This window comes from Aegilops tauschii, chromosome 2 (assembly GCF_002575655.3).
Source record: "Aegilops tauschii subsp. strangulata cultivar AL8/78 chromosome 2, Aet v6.0, whole genome shotgun sequence".
Classification (NCBI taxonomy): domain Eukaryota; kingdom Viridiplantae; phylum Streptophyta; class Magnoliopsida; order Poales; family Poaceae; genus Aegilops; species Aegilops tauschii.
Window position 1 is genome coordinate 615,953,317 of NC_053036.3, and position 22,807 is coordinate 615,976,123.

At 46.3% G+C, this 22,807-nt stretch overlaps 2 protein-coding genes and 2 long non-coding RNA genes across 5 annotated transcripts; 1 reads left to right on the forward strand and 3 right to left on the reverse strand.

Moving 5' to 3' along the window:
- Positions 1-1,993: 1,993 nt before the first annotated feature.
- On the reverse strand, positions 1,994-3,738 carry LOC109745532 (BTB/POZ and MATH domain-containing protein 1). The gene has a single exon (XM_020304660.3). It carries the CDS (start codon positions 3,402-3,404, stop codon positions 2,289-2,291), a length of 1,116 nt encoding a protein of 371 aa, XP_020160249.1. The 5' UTR covers positions 3,405-3,738; the 3' UTR covers positions 1,994-2,288.
- A 6,111-nt stretch (positions 3,739-9,849) lies between these two features.
- LOC120973830 (uncharacterized) lies at positions 9,850-10,905 on the forward strand. Its single transcript, XR_005769345.3, has 2 exons — positions 9,850-10,219; positions 10,340-10,905. It is a non-coding gene; the product is annotated as an uncharacterized lncRNA (long non-coding RNA).
- A 223-nt stretch (positions 10,906-11,128) lies between these two features.
- On the reverse strand, positions 11,129-12,124 carry LOC120973831 (uncharacterized). The gene is made up of 2 exons (XR_006670786.1): positions 11,565-12,124; positions 11,129-11,481 (listed from the first exon to the last, which is right to left on the reverse strand). It is a non-coding gene; the product is annotated as an uncharacterized lncRNA (long non-coding RNA).
- Positions 12,125-12,263: 139 nt separating this feature from the next.
- LOC109745539 (uncharacterized) lies at positions 12,264-18,666 on the reverse strand. Of its 2 annotated transcripts, XM_073509284.1 has the most exons (8): positions 15,551-18,666; positions 15,033-15,066; positions 14,841-14,913; positions 14,600-14,628; positions 14,300-14,356; positions 13,484-13,552; positions 12,697-12,783; positions 12,264-12,618 (listed from the first exon to the last, which is right to left on the reverse strand). In XM_073509284.1, exons 1-8 carry the CDS (start codon positions 18,583-18,585, stop codon positions 12,478-12,480), a joined length of 3,525 nt encoding a protein of 1,174 aa, XP_073365385.1. In that variant the 5' UTR covers positions 18,586-18,666; the 3' UTR covers positions 12,264-12,477. The 2 variants fall into 2 exon arrangements, with proteins under 2 accessions (XP_073365385.1, XP_073365384.1); XM_073509283.1 differs by lacking the exons at positions 12,264-12,618; positions 12,697-12,783; positions 13,484-13,552; ... (1 more) ...; positions 14,600-14,628; positions 14,841-14,913 and having other exon boundaries at positions 14,987-15,347; positions 15,483-18,664.
- Between the last annotated feature and the right edge of the window lie 4,141 nt (positions 18,667-22,807).

The following is a 22,807-nucleotide window of genomic DNA, read 5'->3' on the forward strand; positions in this document are numbered from 1 at the left end:
GATTGTTTTTTCCACGTGTGTTGCAGTACATCTCTGCCTGCGGATCAGCAGCAATTTGAGTAGTTACCCATTCATTCACAGCCGTCGGTCCAACCCGTAGTTTTGGCTTGTCAAATATGAATACAAGTTCCATTCCTTCCCATGCGGGCGGTCATCTTGATCACTTTGTACTGCTGCTTATTCTTTGCTCCCCAGTCTGCACTAAATTTTCACTGATGTAATGATGTAATAATAACCTCTAAAAAGGTTGGTGGGTGCTAGGACCGTGTGAATTTCTTGCCGGGATTCAGTTCAGTTGTATTGTTAGAAGTCATTTCTAACAAGCTCAGAAAATCATGTCTGGACTGATACCAGCTGTATGTATGAGTCCAGTTCAGTGCTCGAGTTATTTATTTAGTTTCAGAAAGCAATTTATTTATTTATTCTTCCACATTCAAAGACAAGAAAAGAAAAGAAAAGAAAAATGTGCTCATTCTATGCCACAGGCTAGAGGCCCCCCTCTCTCACTCGGCAGTCGGCACTAGCTAGTTTCATTTCAGAAAACAAAACTCTGAATTCATTCTCAAAGGCCTGCGTGCTAACGGATTCAGTTCAGATTGGCAGTGCATGACAGAAACTCCAAATATGCTAGGTAGGGTAGGGATCACAAGGGAAGGGAGGTGACAAATCGATTCGAAATCCATCAGCTGCTGTTGAATGAATATGTGATGCTTGTCGGATCTTTGATCTTTGCTATGTACACTCCCTCCGTAAAGACTTTTTTTCACACTATGACAAGTGTCAGAAAAGTCTTACATTAAGTTATGGAGGGAGTAGTATGTTGACAGCACACAAGAAAATCTTCAGCCCCAAACTTATGCAGTCCAAAAGCAACAGCAACAGCAGCAGCGTAAACACTGGCTGATTCACTCAGATTAGGTTAGCTGACGCAGATCTCAGAGTTTCAGAATAATCCGCTTGAGTAGTATGTTGTCTATAGTCTACTGTAGCTTATACTGACCAGTGTTGTAGGCAGCTTGGGCATGCTGTTGTACCTACAGTATAATACTATTGTACATGACTAGTACAGTTGCAGGTGTGCAATCAATCGCCATCCTAGCATTTTATCATCACTTGTTTGTGCTTCTGATTTCACCGACAGCCGTGTTTGCTGCGAAACTTGTTCACGCGTGTTGCAGTTGCAGTTAGTGTTAACAGTGGTTATGTTTCTCAAAGTTTCAGAGCACGTGAGCTGACAATAAAGAACCTACAGCTGCTGACTGGCTTGTTGCTCTGCGTGATGACTTGAGTGCCAACAATTTTTCCTACACCTCTAGCTAGTGCCAATTCGACACGGTGTAGAATAGAACAGTGTGATGCAGACACACAGTATTCCACTTCAGTGTTTTGTTTTGAAAGGTGTTCCACTTCAGTGTTCATTCTACACTTAGCTTTGTTCATCCCCAGGTGCAGAGGCGGCACTAGTTTCAGAAAACAAAACTCTGAAATCTGAAACGTCTACTGCTACAGCTTGGACCCTCTAAAACTTTCTTGCCACCACGCAGGACTTGCCAACGCATAAACTTGAGTTAGCAGAAAACTACACTCATACTAACAGATAGATTCAGTTCGGACAGGCAGGCAGCACGCTGGCAGTAATCATGTCAGGAACTCTATGCTCGGGACCACAAGGTGAGAGACCGATCCGAAATTCACCGAAATATCGTCCGTCAAAGCAAGGTTATCGTTTCTCCCCCAGAACAAACAGGATTTATTATATGATGAACCTGTTGCCTTGTACAATGAGGAGCTCACCCAAAAGCAACTGCAACTCTAAAGCTAGCAAAGGTTATCGTCACTCCCAAAGCCAGCCAGAACAAACAGGATTATATGTTGCCATCTACAATGAGAAGCTCAACCAAAAGCAGCGCCAAAAAAACTAGCTGGTTCAGCAATTTAACTTTTAACAAGGTAAGATGAACTAGAGGATTGCAAGCTGAAACAAGGCATCAAGTAGTACAACAGAGGTTCACATATATAGATAGAGCACTTCAAGTCTTTACATACCATACCAACATAATAAACTGCATCAAGAGGAAAGCCCGATTCAACCCTCATGCATCTCATCTCAGCAAATAGAATATATTGGCGATACCCTATCGCTATCAGTCCCATTGTACTTGCATTACAGTCTTAGATAGATAGATAGATAGATGCACACACCCGACCATACCTAGAGAACTAGTAAGATGAAACATGCACATTATATACTTACCTAATTTAGATGCGGAGCCACGCTAGCTAGTAAATTAAATTTCCATGATAATATCCTTGGCCGCTTTCATTGTGACCGGCAGGAGACTAGCAATTAGGTCCTTAAGGGCAGATGGGCAACTCCTCTTGAGATGCTGATAGCCATCACTCGCCATCATGGCCTCCAAATTGGAAGGAGAAGCAAGGAACCGTAGACAAGCTACCTTAAGCCCATGGCACCTATGCTGCTCGGCCAAGGCCAGACTTGTCGCCACCATGTTGGTATCAATGTGGCTGCATAACTTGTGCTCGCATATCAGTTTCAGCCTCTCGATGTCGTACCTGTCTGCTGCCACGAGTAGATGGCTAGCCATCACCACACCTCCTCCATGTCCTTCACCTTGGTCGCTGGCCATCTCAATCTCAAGATCAGGCAGCGAGTCGGTGTATATGAAATGGAGCAGGGACCTGAACACATGAGGTTCCATGTCACTGATTTCAATGAGGCTGTCGGTTTTCTCCTTCATGGCGCCGAGGAGCTCTGCCCTGAACACGGATGACCTGGCAGCAAGCACGAGCCTATGAGCCGAGAACCTCTCCCCGCCGATGAGAAAGGCGACGTCGGCTCCATCCATGCTCTCCAGAAGGCTGCCGAAATGCAGATGCATGTCGCTCGGAGGGACCACGACAAACTGCTCGCCGATATCCTTGAGAGTGAGATCACATCTGATGTTGAAAGAGTCCTCTATTATGTCCCCTGAGTGCTCCAAGCCTGCCTTCCTGACCATGAGGCACAGATACGAATTTCTGCTGGTGAAGGAGACAGGCGTCTCAAACATGATGTTTTCAAACATGGTGCCGTAGTAGCGGCCTGGCAGGCCATTCTTGTCAAGCACGCTGATGTTCCTGGCTTTGACGGTCACATCCTTGCCGTCGGCGGTGTCAAGAACCAGGGACATGTAACCTGCAGCAGCACCTGTTGCCAAGCGGCCGTTGGGATAATACCTGAGCACCCAGTCGTGGCCTTGGACGGTGAACGGGGGCGAGGTGATGCACTCGCCGCACTTGAGCAGCTGCTTGGCCCTTGAGTATCCACGCACCTTGAACACGAACGACCTGTCCTCGGATTCGGCCACGATGGCCGAGGAAAGCTCGCACTGATATGCCGCCATTCTGGACCAGCTTGGCTAGGTCGCTAGGCAGTCGGGGATCGTGGGCTAGGAAGCGGATCTGGGATCAGGGGGGGAGTCCGGAAGGAGCGGATCGATGGCTAGCCGGCGGAGGCCATGGGGGGCGGTGAGGAGCTTGCCTGGGAGGGGGGATGAGAGGTGTGGAAGAGGGCGGATGGGGCTCGCCGTCGTCCGGCGGTGCGGTTGGTTCTTGGTCTGCGGCGGAGTAATATACGGCACTGGCACTGGCACTGTAGCAGAGCAGGGGGGCGTGAGTGAGAGCAAAGCAGAGCAGGCAGCAGCAAAAGAAGGGGCGGCGTGAGGTAGGCGATGGTCCACGTCAAGGAACCCGGCTTACGTGGGAGACCAACAGCCCATGTATACTAGCAGCCCTGACTGTTGCTCAAAAAATAAAGCAGTCCTGACTTTACTGGGTTACTGTTTAGAGAGAATTCCTTATTTAACACTATCTTAAATTTTCTTGCCCCATTCGACACTGAAAAACTTTTTCTTCCTCATATAACACAAAGTTTAAATTTTGTTCCTTTTGTGACACTTTCATCCATTTTGACTATTAACGGTGTTAAATGGCACTTGAAAATACGACTTTACCCCTGATGCAATTTGTGACAAGAATTATTCAAATGACCAAAGAAGCCGTTATTTACATGGTCGTGGAAGGTGGCGGACAAAAGCAGAGCCGTTTTTATACCTGATGCACACGTACACGTGAAACTGGCCTGTACTAGCGTGAACCGGATCCATGAGGTCGATAGCCTCGCTAGAGAGCTAAGCTTAGCCAGCCCAGGCTACGTGCACGTATGCAAAGTTTATGATGTTGCTTGTGTGTGCTATTGATACAGAAATCAGTCAAGCTGCTTGCTAGTCTGCTTCTTTGAGCTAACTTTGCACGCACACAATTTCCGACGACTTGATTTAGAGTTTTAGAAACCAACATGCCCGTCCTCCGTCCGGCCGGTTCCTGTCCTTCTGTACGTGGCGGCAGCAACTATACGGTTCCGGCCACTATCGGCATTGTACATGGGACCGGGCTAATTAGGCCAACCAAGCTTAACAATGGCTATCGAAAGCTTAGTGGTCGAGTAAACAAAACAAAGTTGCCAACATAATTTAAGCTGGATGTTAGTTTTCGCGTGTGCAATCAGGCAGTCAATGCAGTACATTTCTTGTTGTTAATTAGCCGTTCAAAAACAAGTCAACCAATCTACATATTGGTGTCTTGCAAAGATGCAGAGGCGCCTGCATGCACCAAGCGACCAGCACATCAGTCCATAAGGGCAGGAGCCAGGAGATGATCGAGCTCAAAAGGTATGCTCTACACTCGTAGAAAAAAAAGGGCTTATCTATTGTCCTATAGACTATAGTATCTCAGCATCTGCACATATACTGTTTCTCCATGGACCTGAAATATCTAACGGTGTCATGGCGCAGTGAAACTTCATTGTTCATGTAACCACAAAAAATATATATTGCCTTTTTTTCTGTGAATAATGAACTAGGGGTAAAATTGTCTTTTCACATGTCAATTAACACCGTTAGTACTCAAAATTGATGAAAGTGTCACAAAGGGAACAAAATTTAGATTTGGTGTTATATAAGGAAGGAAAAGTTTTCTAGTGTCAAATAGGGAAACAGCATTTAAAATAGTGCTATATAAGGAATTATTTTTACTATTTATATTTGAGTCCCTAAAAAGAATTGTGGCTAATTCTCTCCTGGGTGTTGGTTTCTAAAACTCTAATTCTCTTCTGTAAATTTTAAAAACAAACAGTTCGGCGTGTTGTCAGGAGTGAGAACAACCAGGACTGCCTTGTTTGCAACGAGGGCCCGACAGCCCATGCCGCCTTTCTAAAGGCATGTACAATCATTGATAAGCCGGTCTTCCTTATGTACCACACATCATGCAGAGAAGCTAAAAAGATATGGTATACGATGCATTACCTTATTGTTATTTTTTTACCAATTCATGTTTGGGTTATGCTCGACAACCAATCATGTGTGCTTTGGTTGTACTGACATCATCATGTCCAGTATTATATAGCATAACCCATGCAAACCATTATGGTTATATAAGCTCACATATTAACATTTTTAGGTGCAAAGAGAGCCTTGGCTTAGTGATTGGGCATGCGGTTGTGTAGCCAAACAACCCGAGTTCAATTCCTAGAATTGACAGATGATGCATGGGGTTTTTCCCATTGAGAATCAAGTTTGGTGTGTGGTGGAACCACTCATCAAAAAAAAATCTTGATACTCATACTAAAATGGCCGTATGCATCCCTAGTTGGTGCAGAGGTCGGGGAAGTGAAATTCTCCCCCATTTTTAAAGGTCAGACCTTATCGAGCCTGCTTCCCCCGCGTCGCCTAACCTAGGCGACACGGGGGGCGATCTGCCGCCGCCGGCCCAAAGGCCACCTCCCACGTCCTCTCTCCCCTGCCGCCGCTAGAGGCCACGCCCGTAACATGGCCAGTGATGGCGGAGGCGGGGCTTTCCCCCTCGCGTGGTGGCTGCGTCTTCCCCTGGCGGCGGCGGCGCACGAAACTGCGGGGAACCGGCGGGTTCCCGGCGGCGAGTGTGAAAGCGGCGTCAGCGCAGGCGCGATACCACGGCAGAGGATGAAGGAAATATGCCCTAGAGGCAATAATAAAGTTATTATTTATTTCCTTATATCATGATAAATGTTTATTATTCATGCTAGAATTGTATTAACCGGAAACATAATACTTGTGTGAATACATAGACAAACAGAGTGTCACTAGTATGCCTCTACTTGACTAGCTCGTTGATCAAAGATGGTTATGTTTCCTAGCCATTGACATGAGTTGTCATTTGATTAACGGGATCACATCATTAGGAGAATGATGTGATTGACTTGACCCATTCCGTTAGCTTAGCACTCGATCGTTTAGTATTCTGCTATTGCTTTCTTCATGACTTATACATGTTCCTATGACTATGAGATTATGCAACTCCCGTTTACCGGAGGAACACTTTGTGTGCTACCAAACGTCACAACATAACTGGGTGATTATAAAGGTGCTCTACAGGTGTCTCCGAAGGTAATTATTGGGTTGGCGTATTTCGAGATTAGGATTTGTCACTCCGATTGTCGGAGAGGTATCTCTGGGCCCACTCGGTAATGCACATCACTATAAGCCTTGCAAGCATTGCAACTAATGAGTTAGTTGCGGGATGATGTATTACGGAACGAGTAAAGAGACTTGTCGGTAACGAGATTGAACTAGGTATTAAGATACCGACGATCGAATCTCGGGCAAGTAACATACCGATGACAAAGGGAACAACGTATGTTGTTATGCGGTTTGACCGATAAAGATCTTCGCAGAATATGTAGGAGCCAATATGAGCATCCAGGTTCCGCTATTGGTTATTGACCGGAGACATGTCTCGGTCATGTCTACATAGTTCTCGAACCCGTAGGGTCCGCACGCTTAAAGTTCGATGACGGTTATATTATGAGTTTATGTGTTTTGATGTACCGAAGATAGTTCGGAGTCCCGGATGTGATCACGGACATGACGAGGAGTCTCGAAATGGTCGAGACATAAAGATTGATATATTGGAAGCCTATATTTGGATATCGGAAGTGTTCCGGGTGAAATCGGGATTTTACCGGAGTACCGGGGGTTACCGGAACCCCCCCGGGGGTTTAATGGGTCAAGATGGGCCTTAGTGGAGAAGAGGAGGGGCGGCCAGGGCAGGCCGCGCGCCCCCTCCCCCTCTAGTCCGATTTGGACAAGGAGGGGGGCGGCGCCCCCCTTTCCTTCCTCTCTCCCTCCTCCTCCCCCCTTCTCCTACTCCAACTAGGAAAGGAGGGAATCCTACTCCCGGTGGGAGTTGGACTCCTCCCTGGCACGCCTCCTCCTGGCGGCCGCCTCTCCCCCCCTTTGCTCCTTTATATACGGGGGCAGGGGGGCACCTCTAGACACAACAATTGATCCCTTGGATCTCTTAGCCGTGTGCGGTGCCCCCCTCCACCATAGTCCACCTCGATAATATCGTAGCGGTGCTTAGGTGAAGCCCTGTGTCGGTAGAACATCATCATCGTCATCATGTCGTCGTGCTGACGGAACTCTCCCTCAAAGCTCAGCTGGATCGGAGTTCGAGGGACGTCATCGAGCTGAACGTGTGCTGAACTCGGAGGTGCCGTACGTTCGGTACTTGACCGGTCGGATCGTGAAGACGTACGACTACATCAACCGCATTGTGCTAACGCTTCCGCGCGCTTTCGGTCTACGAGGGTACGTGGACAACACTCTCCCCTCTCGTTGCTATGCATCACCATGATCCTGTGTGTGCGTAGGAATTTTTTTGAAATTACTACGTTCCCCAACAGTGGCATCCGAGCCAGGTTTTATGCGTAGATGTTATATGCACGAGTAGAACACAAGTGAGTTGTGGGCGATATAAGTCATACTGCTTACCAGCATGTCATACTTTGGTTCGGCGGTATTGTTGGATGAAGCGGCCCGGTCCGACATTACGCGTACGCTTACGCGAGACTGGTTCTACCGACGTGCTTTGCACACAGGTGGCTGGCGGGTGTCAGTTTCTCCAACTTTAGTTGAATCGAGTGTGGCTAAGCCCGGCCCTTGAGAAGGTTAAAACAGCACTAACTTGACAAACTATCGTTGTGGTTTTGATGCGTAGGTAAGAACGGTTCTTGCTCAAACCGTAGCAGCCACGTAAAACTTGCAACAACAAAGTAGAGGACGTCTAAGTTGTTTTTGCAGGGCATGTTGTGATGTGATATGGTCAAGGCATGATGCTATATTTTATTGTATGAGATGATCATGTTTTGTAACCGAGTTATCGGCAACTGGCAGGAGCCATATGGTTGTCGCTTTATTGTATGCAATGCAAACGCCCTGTAATGCTTTAATTTATCACTAAGCGGTAGCGATAGTCGTGGAAGCATAAGTTGGCGAGACGCAACGATGCTATGATGGAGATCAAGGTGTCGCACCGGTGACGATGGTGATCATGACGGTGTTTCGGAGATGGAGATCACAAGCACAAGATGATGATGGCCATATCATATCAATTATATTGATTGCATGTGATGTTTATCTTTTATGCATCTTATCTTGCTTTGATTGACGGTAGCATTATAAGATGATCTCTCACTAAATTATCAAGGTATAAGTGTTCTCCCTGAGGATGCGCCGTTGCGAAAGTTCTTCGTGCTGAGACACCACGTGATGATCGGGTGTGATAGGCTCTACGTTCAAATACAACGGGTGCAAAACAGTTGCACACACGGAATACTCAGGTTAAACCTGACGAGCCTAGCATATGCAGATATGGCCTCGGAACACTGAGACCGAAAGGTCGAGCGTGAATCATATAGTAGATATGATCAATATAGTGATGTTCACCATTGAAACTACTCCATCTCACGTGATGATCGGACATGGTTTAGTTGATTTGGATCACGTGATCACTTAGAGGATTAGAGGGATATCTATCTAAGTGGGAGTTCTTAAGTAATATGATTAATTAAACTTAAATTTATCATGAACTTAGTACCTGATAGTATTTTGCTTGTCTATGTTAATTGTAGATAGATGACTCGTGCTGTTGTTCCGTTAAATTTTAATGCGTTCCTTGAGAAAGCAAAGTTGAAAGATGATGGTAGCAATTACACGGACTGGGTCTGTAACTTGAGGATTATCCTCATTGCTGCACAGAAGAATTACGTCCTGGAAGCATCCGCGGTGTCTAATTGACTCCCGCCTCTGATCCTCCTGACACATTGGGGCCTCTCGGTCGAATCTTGACGTGTTGCAAGAGTAATAGCAGCACGGTGAGTTCTCTAGCTACAACAATGTAATCATTGTACAGTAGAAACTACAACACTATAATCTCGACGTGCTGCAAGAGTAATAGCGGGCCAGAACCACCAATGGGCCTCGCGTGAGCCCAGTGAGTCCACATGCCCGGTTGTCCCGTGCAAGCCTCTGCGAGCTTGCAAAGGGGAAGAGAGAGGCCCCGCTGCCACCGCCGCCGACGGGACTTCACCCGGCGGCGCCTCTCAGCGGCGGCCAGGGGGGAAGGACCAGAGGGGGTTTGAGACGAGTTAGTGGCTAAAGTTTCCCCCGGACGCTCACAGAGCATCGCGGGAGGGGGATGGTGTTGGCCGCCTACTAGTGCTCCATTCAAGTGTACTTATGCGGAAGTGTGTGTGTGTGTGGGTGTGTGTGTGTGTGTGTGTGTGTGTGTGTGTTGTCTACTAGCAACATTCAAGTCTACGGATGCATGTATAACTTTTGAACAGCATGTGAGCAGGGGTGGAGCTCTGTAGGGGCCGACCCGGGCCATGGCCCGCCCAGGAATTTGGCCAAATTTTTTGTACCTACATGTCGTCTTAGCCCAGCCCACGCACGACACATCATCCCCATCCTTTCCTCTCGTCTCACGCACGCGTAGGCAGTCACGCACCTTCCCCAATTCCCAATTTCCTCTTCGTCTCAGCATGTAGCCACGCCGCCGACACTGACCGCCGTGGACAGGGAGGGAGCACCGTCCACCAGAGCGCTGCCCGCCGTCTCGCCCCGCCCCTGCCCTATTCCCTCCCGCCGCTCATCGTCCACCGACCAATGCCGTGCGTGCTGCCGGCCATCTAATCTTGCGGCTGGCTGTTCTCCTCCAACTCAATGGCTGGCGCATGACCTGAGCGAGATCCCCTTCCATGTTCTGTGTTGGCGAACACATGAATTAGCCCCCTGCCGCATCACACTTCACACACGGGCACACAGCCCCAGGTAGCTAGCAGGTATAAATCTTCCCCCAAATTCTATATTTGATAAGCAATAGGCCTCCATACATCCAGTGATCTGTCTTGCTAGTTATAAATAAAGACTGATGATCTGATCTTATGCAAATTGCAACATAGGTAGTCATGGGCAAGGAAAATCAGACTTAGAGAAGAATCGATTTGGCTTTTAGAAGGAAAAGAGATGACATAAGTGAAGTTGAGGAAGACCATGTATTGCCCTTAAGGTGAACCAGGGCATCACCGCCGCTTCCAGTATAGTTGGTTTGGTGATTTTCCATCATGTCTAGAGTATTTAGAGGACAAAAATTGTGTGTATTGTCTAATATTGTTTCGTCTCCAGTAACAAAAGAATACGTGAGGTGGTTCTCATGTCTTCACAATATATGGATTTGACAGTTGGAAGAGGGTTCATCGAAAACATTGTGCATTCTTGACCCACATAGGATCTGGACCATGCTCACCACACAACAATGCAGTCACTGGTGGTCATGCCTTACTGAAACAACCATGCCACACGGAGAATATTGTAGTTGTGAAGGGCAAGGAGAAAGTGCCAAGAAACCGTTTGCGGCTGAAAGTGTAAATTGCGGTTGTTAAGTGGCTTACATTCCAAGCTTTCTTGAAATGGTGAAGCTTCTTGCAGATAACTTAATAGTGCTTGATGGTTGAACTGTACTTTATTACACGTATTGTATATATTATATACTCCCTCTGTACGGATATACTTGTAGTTGGCGGAAACTAGTACAAGTTCCCCCAACTACCAGTATTTCGGCACATAGGGAGAGTATATCTCCTAGCCCGGTCTTTTAACATGCCCTTATGATGGCGAATTTGAAAAAAAAAATTATGCTTTTCTTTAGTCTGGCCCACCCAACTTTTGCTTTCAAGCTACGCCACTGCGTGTGAGCGTGTGAAATTTGGATCAAATAAATTATTGCTTCATCAAACATACATGATACAATGAAATCATTAAGCTTAATACTTCTGTTACCACTTTTGAGGTATGAAGAAAAAACTTGTTGAACATTGAAAACACACCCACGCACGCACAAGCACACTTCACGCATTCAGAACACCAGCAAGGAAAGCATTTGTTTCAACTTTCAGAACAAGGGAAGCCACGTGAATCTGAAACGAAGCGATAACACTCCAGACATCAGCAGACAGTAACAAACGAGTAGCATCCACACTGTCTAATTGACTCCCGCCTCCGATCCTCCTGACACATTGGGGCCTCTCGGTCGAATCTCGACGTGCTGCAAGAGTAACAAGCAGTACGGTGACTTCTCCAGCTACAACAAGTCTTGTACGGTAGAAAACAATGTCTAATTAAGCATACCTCCTGCACGGCCGGCGCCGGCGCCGACTTGGGGGCCTCCTCCCTGACCCCGGCGCGGCCGCAGCCGGCGACCCGGTCGACAAGGCCGAAAAACCTATCCTTGAGCTGGACGGCGAAGTTGGCCATGATGGTGGAAGTGGAGCTAGCCGAAGAGAACAGAGTGCAGTGCACACTGGCGATCTGGAATCTGAACCACGTAGGATAGCTGTGGTGCTTGATTTTGGTGGGGGGAGAATGGTGTGAGTTCTGAGAGCGATGCAGAGGTCCCATTTATACACGACGCGGGCACCAAACGCGTCAGCTTTAGTGTTGCACCTCCATCTGTCATCATGCTTCATGCATAGCCGTACGTGCAGAGATATTCAGATCAATGCAGCATCGTTTACCACGCAGATCTTGTGCACAGTTGTTGAGTGCCAACTTGCTGATATGATCACTACCAGACTAATGGTAGCTGCAATTTGCATGGATGACATGATTCGAGGGGTCGGACCGGGCCGGGCCGGGCATCATATTATCCGATGTCGTGGGCACTTTCCACCTATTCTCTCGAGATCTCAAATCAGGGCCAGCGTGAAACATTCTTTGTTGTTCGCTTATCGTACCTCTGCGAGCAATGTGCATAGTACAGAGTATAGAGACCAAACAATACAAATACGAGTAATAATGGCAAGACAGATAAACAATCTCCCAGAACCTGGCACAACAACTGTGCACGCGATGAGCTATTACGACTTGACAAACCATATTATAGTTCATAATTACAAAGGACAATATGTGAACTGGGCGTAGCTCAAATGGTTAAGTTCCTCGTGCTGGAACCAGCCCACTAGGTTCAAATCCCACTTTTAACCAATTTTATTCTCTTTTCTTTTGTGCAGAAAACTCTCCAAAGCTAATACACCCCCAGGGGTCATCCGATCATCAATTCATTCATCATACTAATTACTCCCTCCGTAAAGAAAGATACGAGCCGAAAAAGAGCAGCACTGCTGTTATCAGCATCAGCTGCTCCGCCAGCATGAAGATCGATCGGGCTTAACTCATAGTACATCTGCAGTTCACAGAACGATGAGATAGGGAGCAGCAAGACCCAAGGAACATGGCTCGCCACTCTCTATGTGCAAAGTACCTGGAATGGAACATTGTGCTCTCCGACTATGTTCTTCTTTATCACCGCTGTCGTCCTGCCAACAACACCAAGGTATGAATACCTAGTCTGCATTCAGTGGCATAAATCATCATCAGAGCTAGGATCCAAGAAAGGAAAACAATATAAAGCCACAAACAAATTTCCTTCCAAAGTACTCCCTCTGTAAAGAAATATAAGAAGGGAGCACTAGTTAACTCGAGGTATGAATAGCTAGTCTGCATTCAGTGGCATATATCATCATCAGAACTAAGAATCGATGAAGGGAAAACAATATCAAGCCAGAACAATGTTCCTTTCGAGGTAATTAACTCGGTACGAGCAAATTTCCCTTTTGAGGTAAAAGATGGGATTACCTCAAGATGTTGCTCAGTCTCAAAAGGAACAACCGCTTGCAGACTTTTCGATCCCTCTGGAAGCACTACCTCTGAAATGATGCTGCTAGATGTCAAGTTGCTAGCTAGGCACCGTGGTGTGGGGTTCATACCTCTGAAACTCATCTAGTAGGACGTTCTTATTGGTTTTAACCAATGGGTGCTTTAATGGGAATTATTGACTGACCTGACCTAACCAATAAGAAGGTTCAGAACACGCACGCGTATCTTATTGATTTTTTGGATTTTGTTTCTTGTTCTAAATAAGAAACTTTAAACCAAAGTAACTCAATTTCATCAGTTGTGAATTTGCATACATACGTACGTATGTTCGTACAAAGTGATATTTTGGTTAAATTTCCCTTTTGAGGTAGTTGATGGGAAGATATGATTACCTCAAGATGTTGCTCAGTCTCAAAAGGAACAACCGCTTGCGGACATTTCAATCCCTCTGGAAGTACTACCTGTGATATTACAAGGTGTAATAAATGTCAAGTTGCTAGCTTTGAAACTCATCTAGTAAGACCTTATTGGTTTTCATGAATGGCTGCTTTCATGGGAATTATTGACTGACCTGACCTGACCCTAATTTACAACCATCAGCTCTCAACTAGTCAGTCTGCCACACCAACCAAGTGAGCCATGTCAGCAATTGACAGACACGTTACCATCGAAAATGCCATGTCAGCACCGCCAATCCACACCCGGCGCTCTGATCATCTCCAGCGAATCATCAAACAGAACCTTTAGCGGTTATATGGATTCTCCAAATAATAAATTTAAAAAATTCATTGATCGTACAACAAGAGTCCTCTTGTTGACACTAGAAAGTTTTACCACGTGACGTGGTCTACAAACAAACAAACAGACAGGCATCTCCTAGTTTGTCCAGCCAGAACGTTCAGTCAGACATCTCCTAGTTGCCTGACAGAAGTAAGAAAATTCCTGCTTCTTCTGTCAGTCCAGTAGTGTGGCACTAACACAGGATTCAGGCAACTCTTCCTCTTCAACCAACACACACCAAGTGAAGCAAATTAACTACCTAGATTCAGGCGAAGCAGAACAGATTGTGTGAATTAGCAAACCAGAAAACTTCAGGAAAAATAAAAATGAAATGAATGCGTCCGTATGTAGCCATGTTTAACTGTTTGTTTAATTCACATAAGAAAGAAAGAAGAGCAATATTTTCTAGTCCACCGCCAAAACCTGACCTTTTTGGTGACATTTACTAGCAAATCATCGTTAACAGTGAAAAAGAGCTCCAGGACCTTGTTGTACGACACTTATGTAAGCAAATCATCAGGCAAACAACGGGAGCCCTTCTTCTGTTTCCTTACTTCCTAGTAAGTACTCTTGTGCAAGATAAATAAATAAAACATAAGAATTAAAGATGCATTGCGCGACTCTACATGTACGTAAAATTTATTATACCTTGTATGAACTGAACCCCAACATCCAACAACACGTCTTAATTTTCTTTTCTTTCACAAACACAAACATACTCTACTTACTTGGATATCACCATCATCATCATCATCATCTATGCATTGCAAAAAAAGGACAGGGAGATTAGTTTACTACTTTTGCTGCTATGATGCAACTAACCACATACAAGCATTGATACAGGTGCCAGGCCAAGACACCAAGCGCACACAGACAATGCAAGCTCCCCTCCGGCATTGCCAACTATTATCAAAGTGAGAAGGATATGTATAGCAGATAGGGAGGAGAAAAGGGGTTGTACATACATACTATGTGAGGACCTGACCTGGCCTGCTGCATTTTTTTGCCATCCAATCCAGATTTGTGTACCAATCAGGACAGACTTCAAGATGATCGATGATATCAGTTAATACAGCAGGATAATTAGTACAAGAAATGCAAACACAATCTCTTAGTTACTGATGAATCTGCCTGATTAAGATAAACAAAATTTGGTCTTACTGAGTTGTTCATTACATTTCCATAAACCGTTCCACTAAATAAAGGGCATTAGGATCAGCAATTAATTATGTTGCCCTCCAATCCTATTCGAGTAGATCAACTCATAGTGCATGTGATTTATCATGCCTAATTATTACAAGCCTATACTAGACCAAAGTTAGCCGAATGTAACTGAGGCAAATAATGGTACTCAAAATTACTACAGCCAAACCCATTTGATCGCCTAACTCCGGCTGTTCTTGATCGGCTAACAGACATTTGCATCCATGTAGCACCTTGCTCCAAACAAAGACGACAGAATTGTTTCACAATGCCCTGCAAGCAGCACACCACGAATATCATCATTGGGGTCTACAAGTAAATTAAAACAGAAGCACAAACAACAAAAATAAGGGGGTGTGGCATCGTGGAATGAAATGGAATGAGCACTGTCTAACATGCTTGCAGTACCTGCTCCTCAAATTAGGCCATGTTTGATTTGGAGGACAAGGTTGCCATTTTAGTATCGCTCAGCGTACTTGACAGCCACTTCATCTGATGCCTGAGTACCAAAGTCCTCCTGAGGTGACTGGGTGCTAAATTTTATTCCACCCGATCCAAACTGATCATGTTGATTTCCAATGTGGCCACTGTTTGGCAAGCTCTGAGCAATGCCCGAACCAGATTGTGGTGCTTCAGGAGCACCAGAGTCCTGCGCTGGCTGAGTGTCAACCTTTTGTCTGCCCTGAGGAGGAGATCCAAACTGATCATGCTGATTTCCTATATGGCCATAGCTTGGTAGAGTCCGAGCACTGCGAAAGCCAGATTGTGGTGCTTCAGGAAGACCAAAAGGTGGCTGTGATGTCTGAGGTGCACCATACCCAGGCTGTCGTGCTTGATGAGCGCCGTACCCAGGCTGTTGCGCTTGATAAGCACCATATCCTGGCTGTTCCGCTTGGTGAGCGCCATACCTTGGCTGTTGGGCTTGGTAGCTATACCCAGGCTGTTGCGCTTGATGCGGGCCATATCCAGTCTGTTGCGCTTGGTGCGAGCCATACCCTGGCTGCTGCCCTTGCTGAGAGCCATAACCTGGCTGCTGCGTTTGCTGAGAGCCATACCCTGTTTGTTGCGCTTGCTGAGAGCCATATCCTGGCTGTTGCGCTTGCTGAGAGCCATACCTGGGCTGCTGCGTTTGGTCAGAGACATATCCTGGTTGTTGCACTTGCTGAGAGCCATATCCTGGCTGTTGACCTTGCTGAGAGCCATACCCTGGCTGCTGCGCTTGCTGAGAGCCATACCCTGGCTGCTGCGCTTGCTGAGAGCCATATCCAGGCTGCTGCGCTTGCTGAGAGCCATACCCTGGCTGCTGCGCTTGCTGAGAGCCATACCCGGGCTGCTGCGCTTGCTGAGAGCCAAACCCTGTCTGCCATGGACGAGGTGTGCCAAACCCGGCATGTTGAGTCTGATGAGAGATATGCGTTGATTGTTGCGGTTGAGGGGTACCAAATCCAGACTGCACCGGTGAATCCGAGCTAAATTTAGGTTGTTGCACTTGAGAAGCACCGACTGCTTGCTGCCAAGGACGAGAGGAACCAAACTCCGGCAGATGACCTTGAGGCAGGGACGTCCCAGGTGGTGATCCTTGAGGAGAAGGAAGCCCATATTGTGATGTATTAGAAGCACCAACTTCTGTTTTCTGAACTTGCTGGCTTCCAAACGCAGGCTGACGGGGTTCAGAAGACATCCCCTCAGGTCGCAGGATTTGAGGTACAGCATTGCCATGATGAAATGGTTGAGAACCATAGCCCAGTTTGCCTTGGTTAGGTGCGTAGCTACCCGGCGTCTGATTAGATGCAAATCCAGGTAGACTCCGAGGGCGATACTCTGGCCTTGGCGAAGGAGGTGGTGGCACTGGCTTTTCATCAAAAGCTTGCTCGATCTCTTCCTGGCGATCAGCAGTCTTGAAAATCTCAACAATACACTCACGGAACTCAGGAGGAGCGACAACACCGCCTCTGGCCATGTCCCTCACCAGGTCTCGTGCTCTATCCAATTCCCCTTCCTTGCAGGACGCCTTAACCAGGATCTCAAAGGTGGCCGTGGACGGCTTAATCTCCTTGTCAGGCATCCTTCCATACACCTTCAAGGCATCATCAATCCGGCCAGCTTCTGTAAGCCCTTGAAACATCCGATTGAAGAAAGCGATATTGAACTTTGGCCCGTGCTCCCTCCCGTCCGCCATTTTGTGGAAATACTGCATGGTGTCATCCACACGGCCATCCTTGAAGCACGAGTCGACCAGGTAAGTGTAGGTGTACACATCTGGAAGCACTGACTTGCTCTCCATCTCCTCGAAGAGCTGCTCCGCCTCTGCTAGCATCCCGTTCTCGCAGAGCTTCCCGATGATGTTGTTGAAGCAGGCGACGTCCATCTGCACACTCTTCCTCGGCTGTCTGTGGAACACCTCGATGGCGTCCTGGAACCTGCCCTCCTTGAAGCACTGGTTGACCATGACAGTGTAGGACTCGCTGTTGACGCCGATGAAGCTGGGCGGGTTGTGGTTGTCGACCATGGTCTCCCACAGGTCGTGTGCCTCCTTGTGCTTGTCGTGGCTGAAGAGTGTCTGGAGCAGCACGTTGCAGGTGGCCGGCGTCATCTTGAACTTCTTGTCCAGAAGGGAGCTGTAGCTGTCCATGGCCTCCTTGTCCATGCCTTTCTTCCAGTAGCCCTCCATGAAGCTGGTGTGCACGACGCCGTCATAGACGGTGGCCTTCTCCCGGAGCTCGTCGAAGAGCTGGAAGGCCTTGTCCCAGTCGTCGAGGGCGACGTAGCCGTCGATGAGGTTCTTGTAGACGATGGAGTCGGCGCCCTGGCCGCGGTTGAGCATGTCACGGAGGAGGTCGAGGGCGTCCTGGACGCGGCCGGCGGCGACGAGGCCCTTGGTGAGGTGGCGGTAGGAGACCGTGGAGGGGGAGAAGGAGGTGAGGCCGTCCAGCATCTCCTGGTATGCCTGGAGCGCGTCGTCGACGCGGGCGGCGTCGCAGTGGGCGAGGATGAGGGTGTTGTAGGAGACGACGTTGGGGACGATGTTGGAGCGGCGGAAGAAGAAGGCGAAGAGGGCGACGGCGTCGTCGGGCCGGCCTGCGCGGACCATGGAGGCGGCGACCGCGTTGCAGGTGAAGACGGTGGGGCGGACGCGCGAGGAGACGGCCGCGCGGGAGGCGGCGGCGGCGCCGTCGAGGTCGCCGGAGCGGATGAGGGCCTGCACGCGGTTGTGGAGGCTGAGGCGCGGGCCGACCAGGGAGGAGGTGGTGTCGGGGAGGCGGGGCGCGTTGGGGTCGCGCGGGGGCGGCGGGTTGGAGGGGTCGCGGCGGAGGGCGTGCAGCGGCGGCTCGATGCGGAGGCGGCGCTTGCGGCGGCGGCGCTCGGCCGCGGCCTCCTCCGCGGAGGAGAAGGCGAAGTGGCGGGCGGGAGAGAGCAGCGGGGCGGGCTGGGGGTGCGGGGCGAGGTGGGATTGGGAGATGGAGATGGAGAGGCGGCGGAGGAGGAGGAGACGGCGGTAGGGCGCCGCCATGGTCACTTCCGGCGGCGGCTCGGGGAGGGGAGGGGAGAGGAGGAGCGGGGTAGGATTTGTGTGTCAACAGAACCAAATGGGCTCAGTTTTGCTTGGTTTGTTTTGGCCCCTCTCCTTTTCACTCTTGGGCTTGTGTTTCACTCTCAACTCAAATGCTCTAAACCCAACCTTTTTTTTTCTCCTCACCCTTTCCATTTCTTCTGTTTTTCTTTCTTCATCACCATTAATGCTAAAGAGGTCCCGACGTATGATAATTTTTTAGGCATAGAGGCATGAGCTAAAATATATAACCCTACTTCAACAATCTGGATTAAGCTTTAAATAGGTGAAACATGGTTGAATATTTCATATTGCTCTTGTTCACCAATAGCGGTTGAAAAATAGCACGCTTCTTACTGAATAGAAACACTAACTAAATCAAAATGAAGAACACGGTGCAATAAAAATTAGTATTGTCATACCAAAACAAACTTCATGGCCCAATATCCTGAGCATGTTGATATGTTTATTATCGCCTAGAATAGGCATAGTACAATTGATAATGGCACCTAATGGCAGTATAATAACTTATTCCATGATATAGCATTTAAATGGAAGCACTAACTGGCATCTAAAGAAGTCATTCAAACCATGCATCAATATCATCAACATTCCCACAGGAAGAATTTTTGCGGTGCATTGATAAACTCATCGTATTCCATGTTATATTGGCCTACAACATTACCATTATAGCCCAAGTAAGCATCCGTCTCTAGGTTCCCCTTGTAGTGTGACTGGTTCGAAGGAGCATATGCCGAGTTATCATAGCCAATCGATTCACGGATGGGGAAGTCATTGTCACTGGAGTACAACAATTGTGTTGGGGCGTCCACAGGATTCCCAGTGGTTGAGTTAGGGATTGAGTTGTTCTGCAGTGGTTCCACTATGTTGTAATAAATTGCAGTTCTAAGGGTGTGGAGGCATATCATCTGCCTGGTCAGGAACTAGTTTTAGGATGGACGTTAACTGGGAAGACATGGGCGCCTATGCTGACTCGAACGTTTGTGGTACTTGATAGGAAAAGGTGGTTATATTTGTGGTAAGTACTTACATATAGTTCAAAAGGTGCATCTTAAGTGGTAAGCTCAAATGGTCTACCAAAAGGTTGATATTTTTTTGGTGTTGTTGGCTATCTATGCGTTACTGGATGATATGAGGATCCACTCCCCTTATAGAAGGAAAGGGTTGTAATTTTTTTATTTCACCCCTTGTCCCACTGTTTGTAATAATTAAGATCTAAAATTACACACTTTTGGTATTTGAGTCAACTAAAAACCTTCTAGTCTTTAATGAGTACTAAGATATGTAGACTTGCTAAATTATGGTCACTGTTATTTTTTGGTAAATATATCATATGTGAGTATATGCTAATTTTGAACCATCCTTGCACTTTTTTATGAGTGTTCACATCTAGTAGAACTTTGTTTAATTGCAAAACCAATGGTTGTCCATTTCTTTTTGGTTATTAATTTTGCACCAATTTTTTTATATACTTTTCCTATCACATTCATTATGCACTAATCTTCTATTGTGAGCAATAGACTATTTTATGTTGACTAAAACCGACAGACTCCATAAGATTTTCCAAATAAGTAGCAATAGAATAACAAAGACTAGAGTATGCCTCCTAGCTCCTCTAAATTTACGATTCCATTTCAAATAATACGCCACTCCTAATAAACATATGCCACTCTTACTCGTGATGCCAAGACATAAAATATCTGAAGCCATTAGAACTTAGGGGAATTTTACATACTATGACAAACTTCTACTGCACAAAATAAATGTATGACCTTGCTAATTCTCTATGTGTATGACTTCCGAACATCGGTTTGATGTGATGCAAGAATCATTCCAAATGTCAATGTTATATCCATTTCGAAATCTCCATATATCCCTTCTCTTGAAGGTATGAATGCCTGCAATGATACTTAGCCAAGTTGATGTTTATAACTTCTTTCCTTAAAAATATCGTTTGGAGGCTACTATTTCTTCCTAGGACCAAGACACAAAGTGAATTTGATTTATGTGTAGATGCCAACATTGCCTTGTTGCCAATGCCAAGCCACTTTCCATGTTAAAAAACTAAAAATATTGAAACTCATACCTCTTAGTTTCTTTGTATGGCACAGTTTCCACCAAGTAGACCCACACGTGTTTCTTAGATAGTGCCTCAACGTAGCTTTACACATACATCCATGATTGTGTTAACATCTGTGTTATGACTAATAAATGTGCTTACTTTTCCCAAAAATATCAGTTACCCGGAGATTGCAAGCACAATTGGCATCCAATACATGTCGCAGGTAGTTGCATTCAATACACTGGGTTTCACGGGAATTATGGACTAATCAACAAATCCAGTCAATGCCACCATATTCTTCTCTGAGAAACAACATATTAGTTAGGCCTTCAGTACAAAATGGAACCGGGAAACGTGTATTTTGCATCAGAAATTTAAAGGGGAAAACATGTCTATTTTCACTTATTATTTGATATATATTGAATATATCTTGTCAAATCATATTTTTATTTGAGAATTACACTAGCTGATTGATGAGACATTGGAATTAGGAAAGGAGCCATAATCAAGAAATTTAGTTATTTTATATAAAAATACGGGGAGAATAGGATGCAATTTGTATGTGAAGATGGGAACATACCTGATTTTTGGCCACGGTAAAGGAGGTTGTAACGGAACAAAGTCTCTTTCTTCGCCGAGCAACCTAGATTTTGCCTCCTCCAATGTGTCTGCCGACAGAATTTGTCTCCATCTTCATCACCAACTTCGGGTAACTTGGGGAGTACATATGTATTCAAAACACCCTATCCGTATACATCTTTTGACATGCTCCATATGCTTAGCTTGAAGCCCGCCTCACTCTTGGTGTTGTTTTGATTGATTTTGTACAATATATATGGTGCGGAATATAAAACTTTGGATTGCATATTATCACAAGACAATATTGTTCACTTTAACTCCAAATCGACTCCACCCCTACTCATGCATATGTTTGTGATTTTGTTAAAAAAATGTTTCACGCTATACTCATGTCATATAGGCATATTTATCATTTTTCTGGACTAACATATTAATTTAGTGCCAACGTGATAGCAGATGTTTTTAGTGTTTTTTGGTTTAACATGAAAAGGGGTGTTTTCTGGAGATAAAAATCAGGAAAAAAGACAGAAGTTTTCATCGAAGAAGGAGCAAGATGGGCCGAAGAAGCACGGAAGGGGGGGGGGGATTGCCAGGGTCCAAACGCCCTAGGCCTCATGCACATGGAGGGGTGTGCACGTGGAGGGGCATGTAGACCCCATGTCCAATGCCTTCCCTACATCTTCATGATATTAATTGCATAATTTTTCTGCCACTGCATGGACATGATCCGAGGCTATCCAAATTGGAGTCATTTTCTACTCCACCGGAGGGGGAGATCATCACCGAGCCTAACATGCTTGTGATCAATCTGATGTAATCTTCAGTATTTTTGTTGCGGTGTGATGAATTTTCACTTTGTGATCATATTATATATGGATTTATTTTGTTTATTTATGCATATGCTCTCCGATCTATTAGTTTTTTCACTGTTCATGTTTAGATGAATGTTCTGCGATAGGGAGTTGTGAGGATTAGTTGGGGTTGATTTCTTTCAATGATTATTTTCGCTGCCAATAAGAATACAAAGCACATCGTTGTATCCTTGCCACTAAGGATAAAAAGATAGTTGATCTTGCTATCATGTTAATGGATGAGGTGTAGAGAACCCAATAGTCAACATAGTGTGATGTGATACTCCATTTTATTACTGAATATTCCGGATGTATGCTAGATAGCAGTTTGTGGGTGGAGTTTTAGCTATATATGCATGCTGGATAGCGGTTTATGGGTACAAGGAGATAGTGCCTATATTCTTGACATGTATGGTTTCCCATAAACATTGCAGTTTATTGTTATGAACTGTCACTAGTGCAGAACCGGGCTTTAGCGCCGGTTCGTAAGGGCCTTTAGTACCGGTTCCACAACTGGCACTAAAGAGTGGGGACTAAAGCCCCCCCTTTACTACCGGTTTGTCACGAACCGGCGCTAAAGTGCCACCACGTGGCACGAGCCAGGCCAGGGTGCGTGTAGACCATTAGTACCGGTTGGTAACACCAACCGGTACTAAATGTTTGGGGGGTT

Bases quoted from the DNA above. Each gene is read 5' to 3' on its own strand.
- LOC109745532 (XM_020304660.3), bottom strand. From the start codon at position 3,404: ATGGCGGCATATCAGTGCGAGCTTTCCTCGGCCATCGTGGCCGAATCC.
- LOC109745539 (XM_073509284.1), bottom strand. From the start codon at position 18,585: ATGGCGGCGCCCTACCGCCGTCTCCTCCTCCTCCGCCGCCTCTCCATC. The intron at 14,914-15,032 runs GTAAGACCAAAT...ATCATCTTGAAG, and splicing joins GAAATGTAATGAACAACTCA to TCTGTCCTGATTGGTACACA. The intron at 12,619-12,696 runs GTACTTTGCACA...TGTGAACTGCAG, and splicing joins AGCACAATGTTCCATTCCAG to ATGTACTATGAGTTAAGCCC.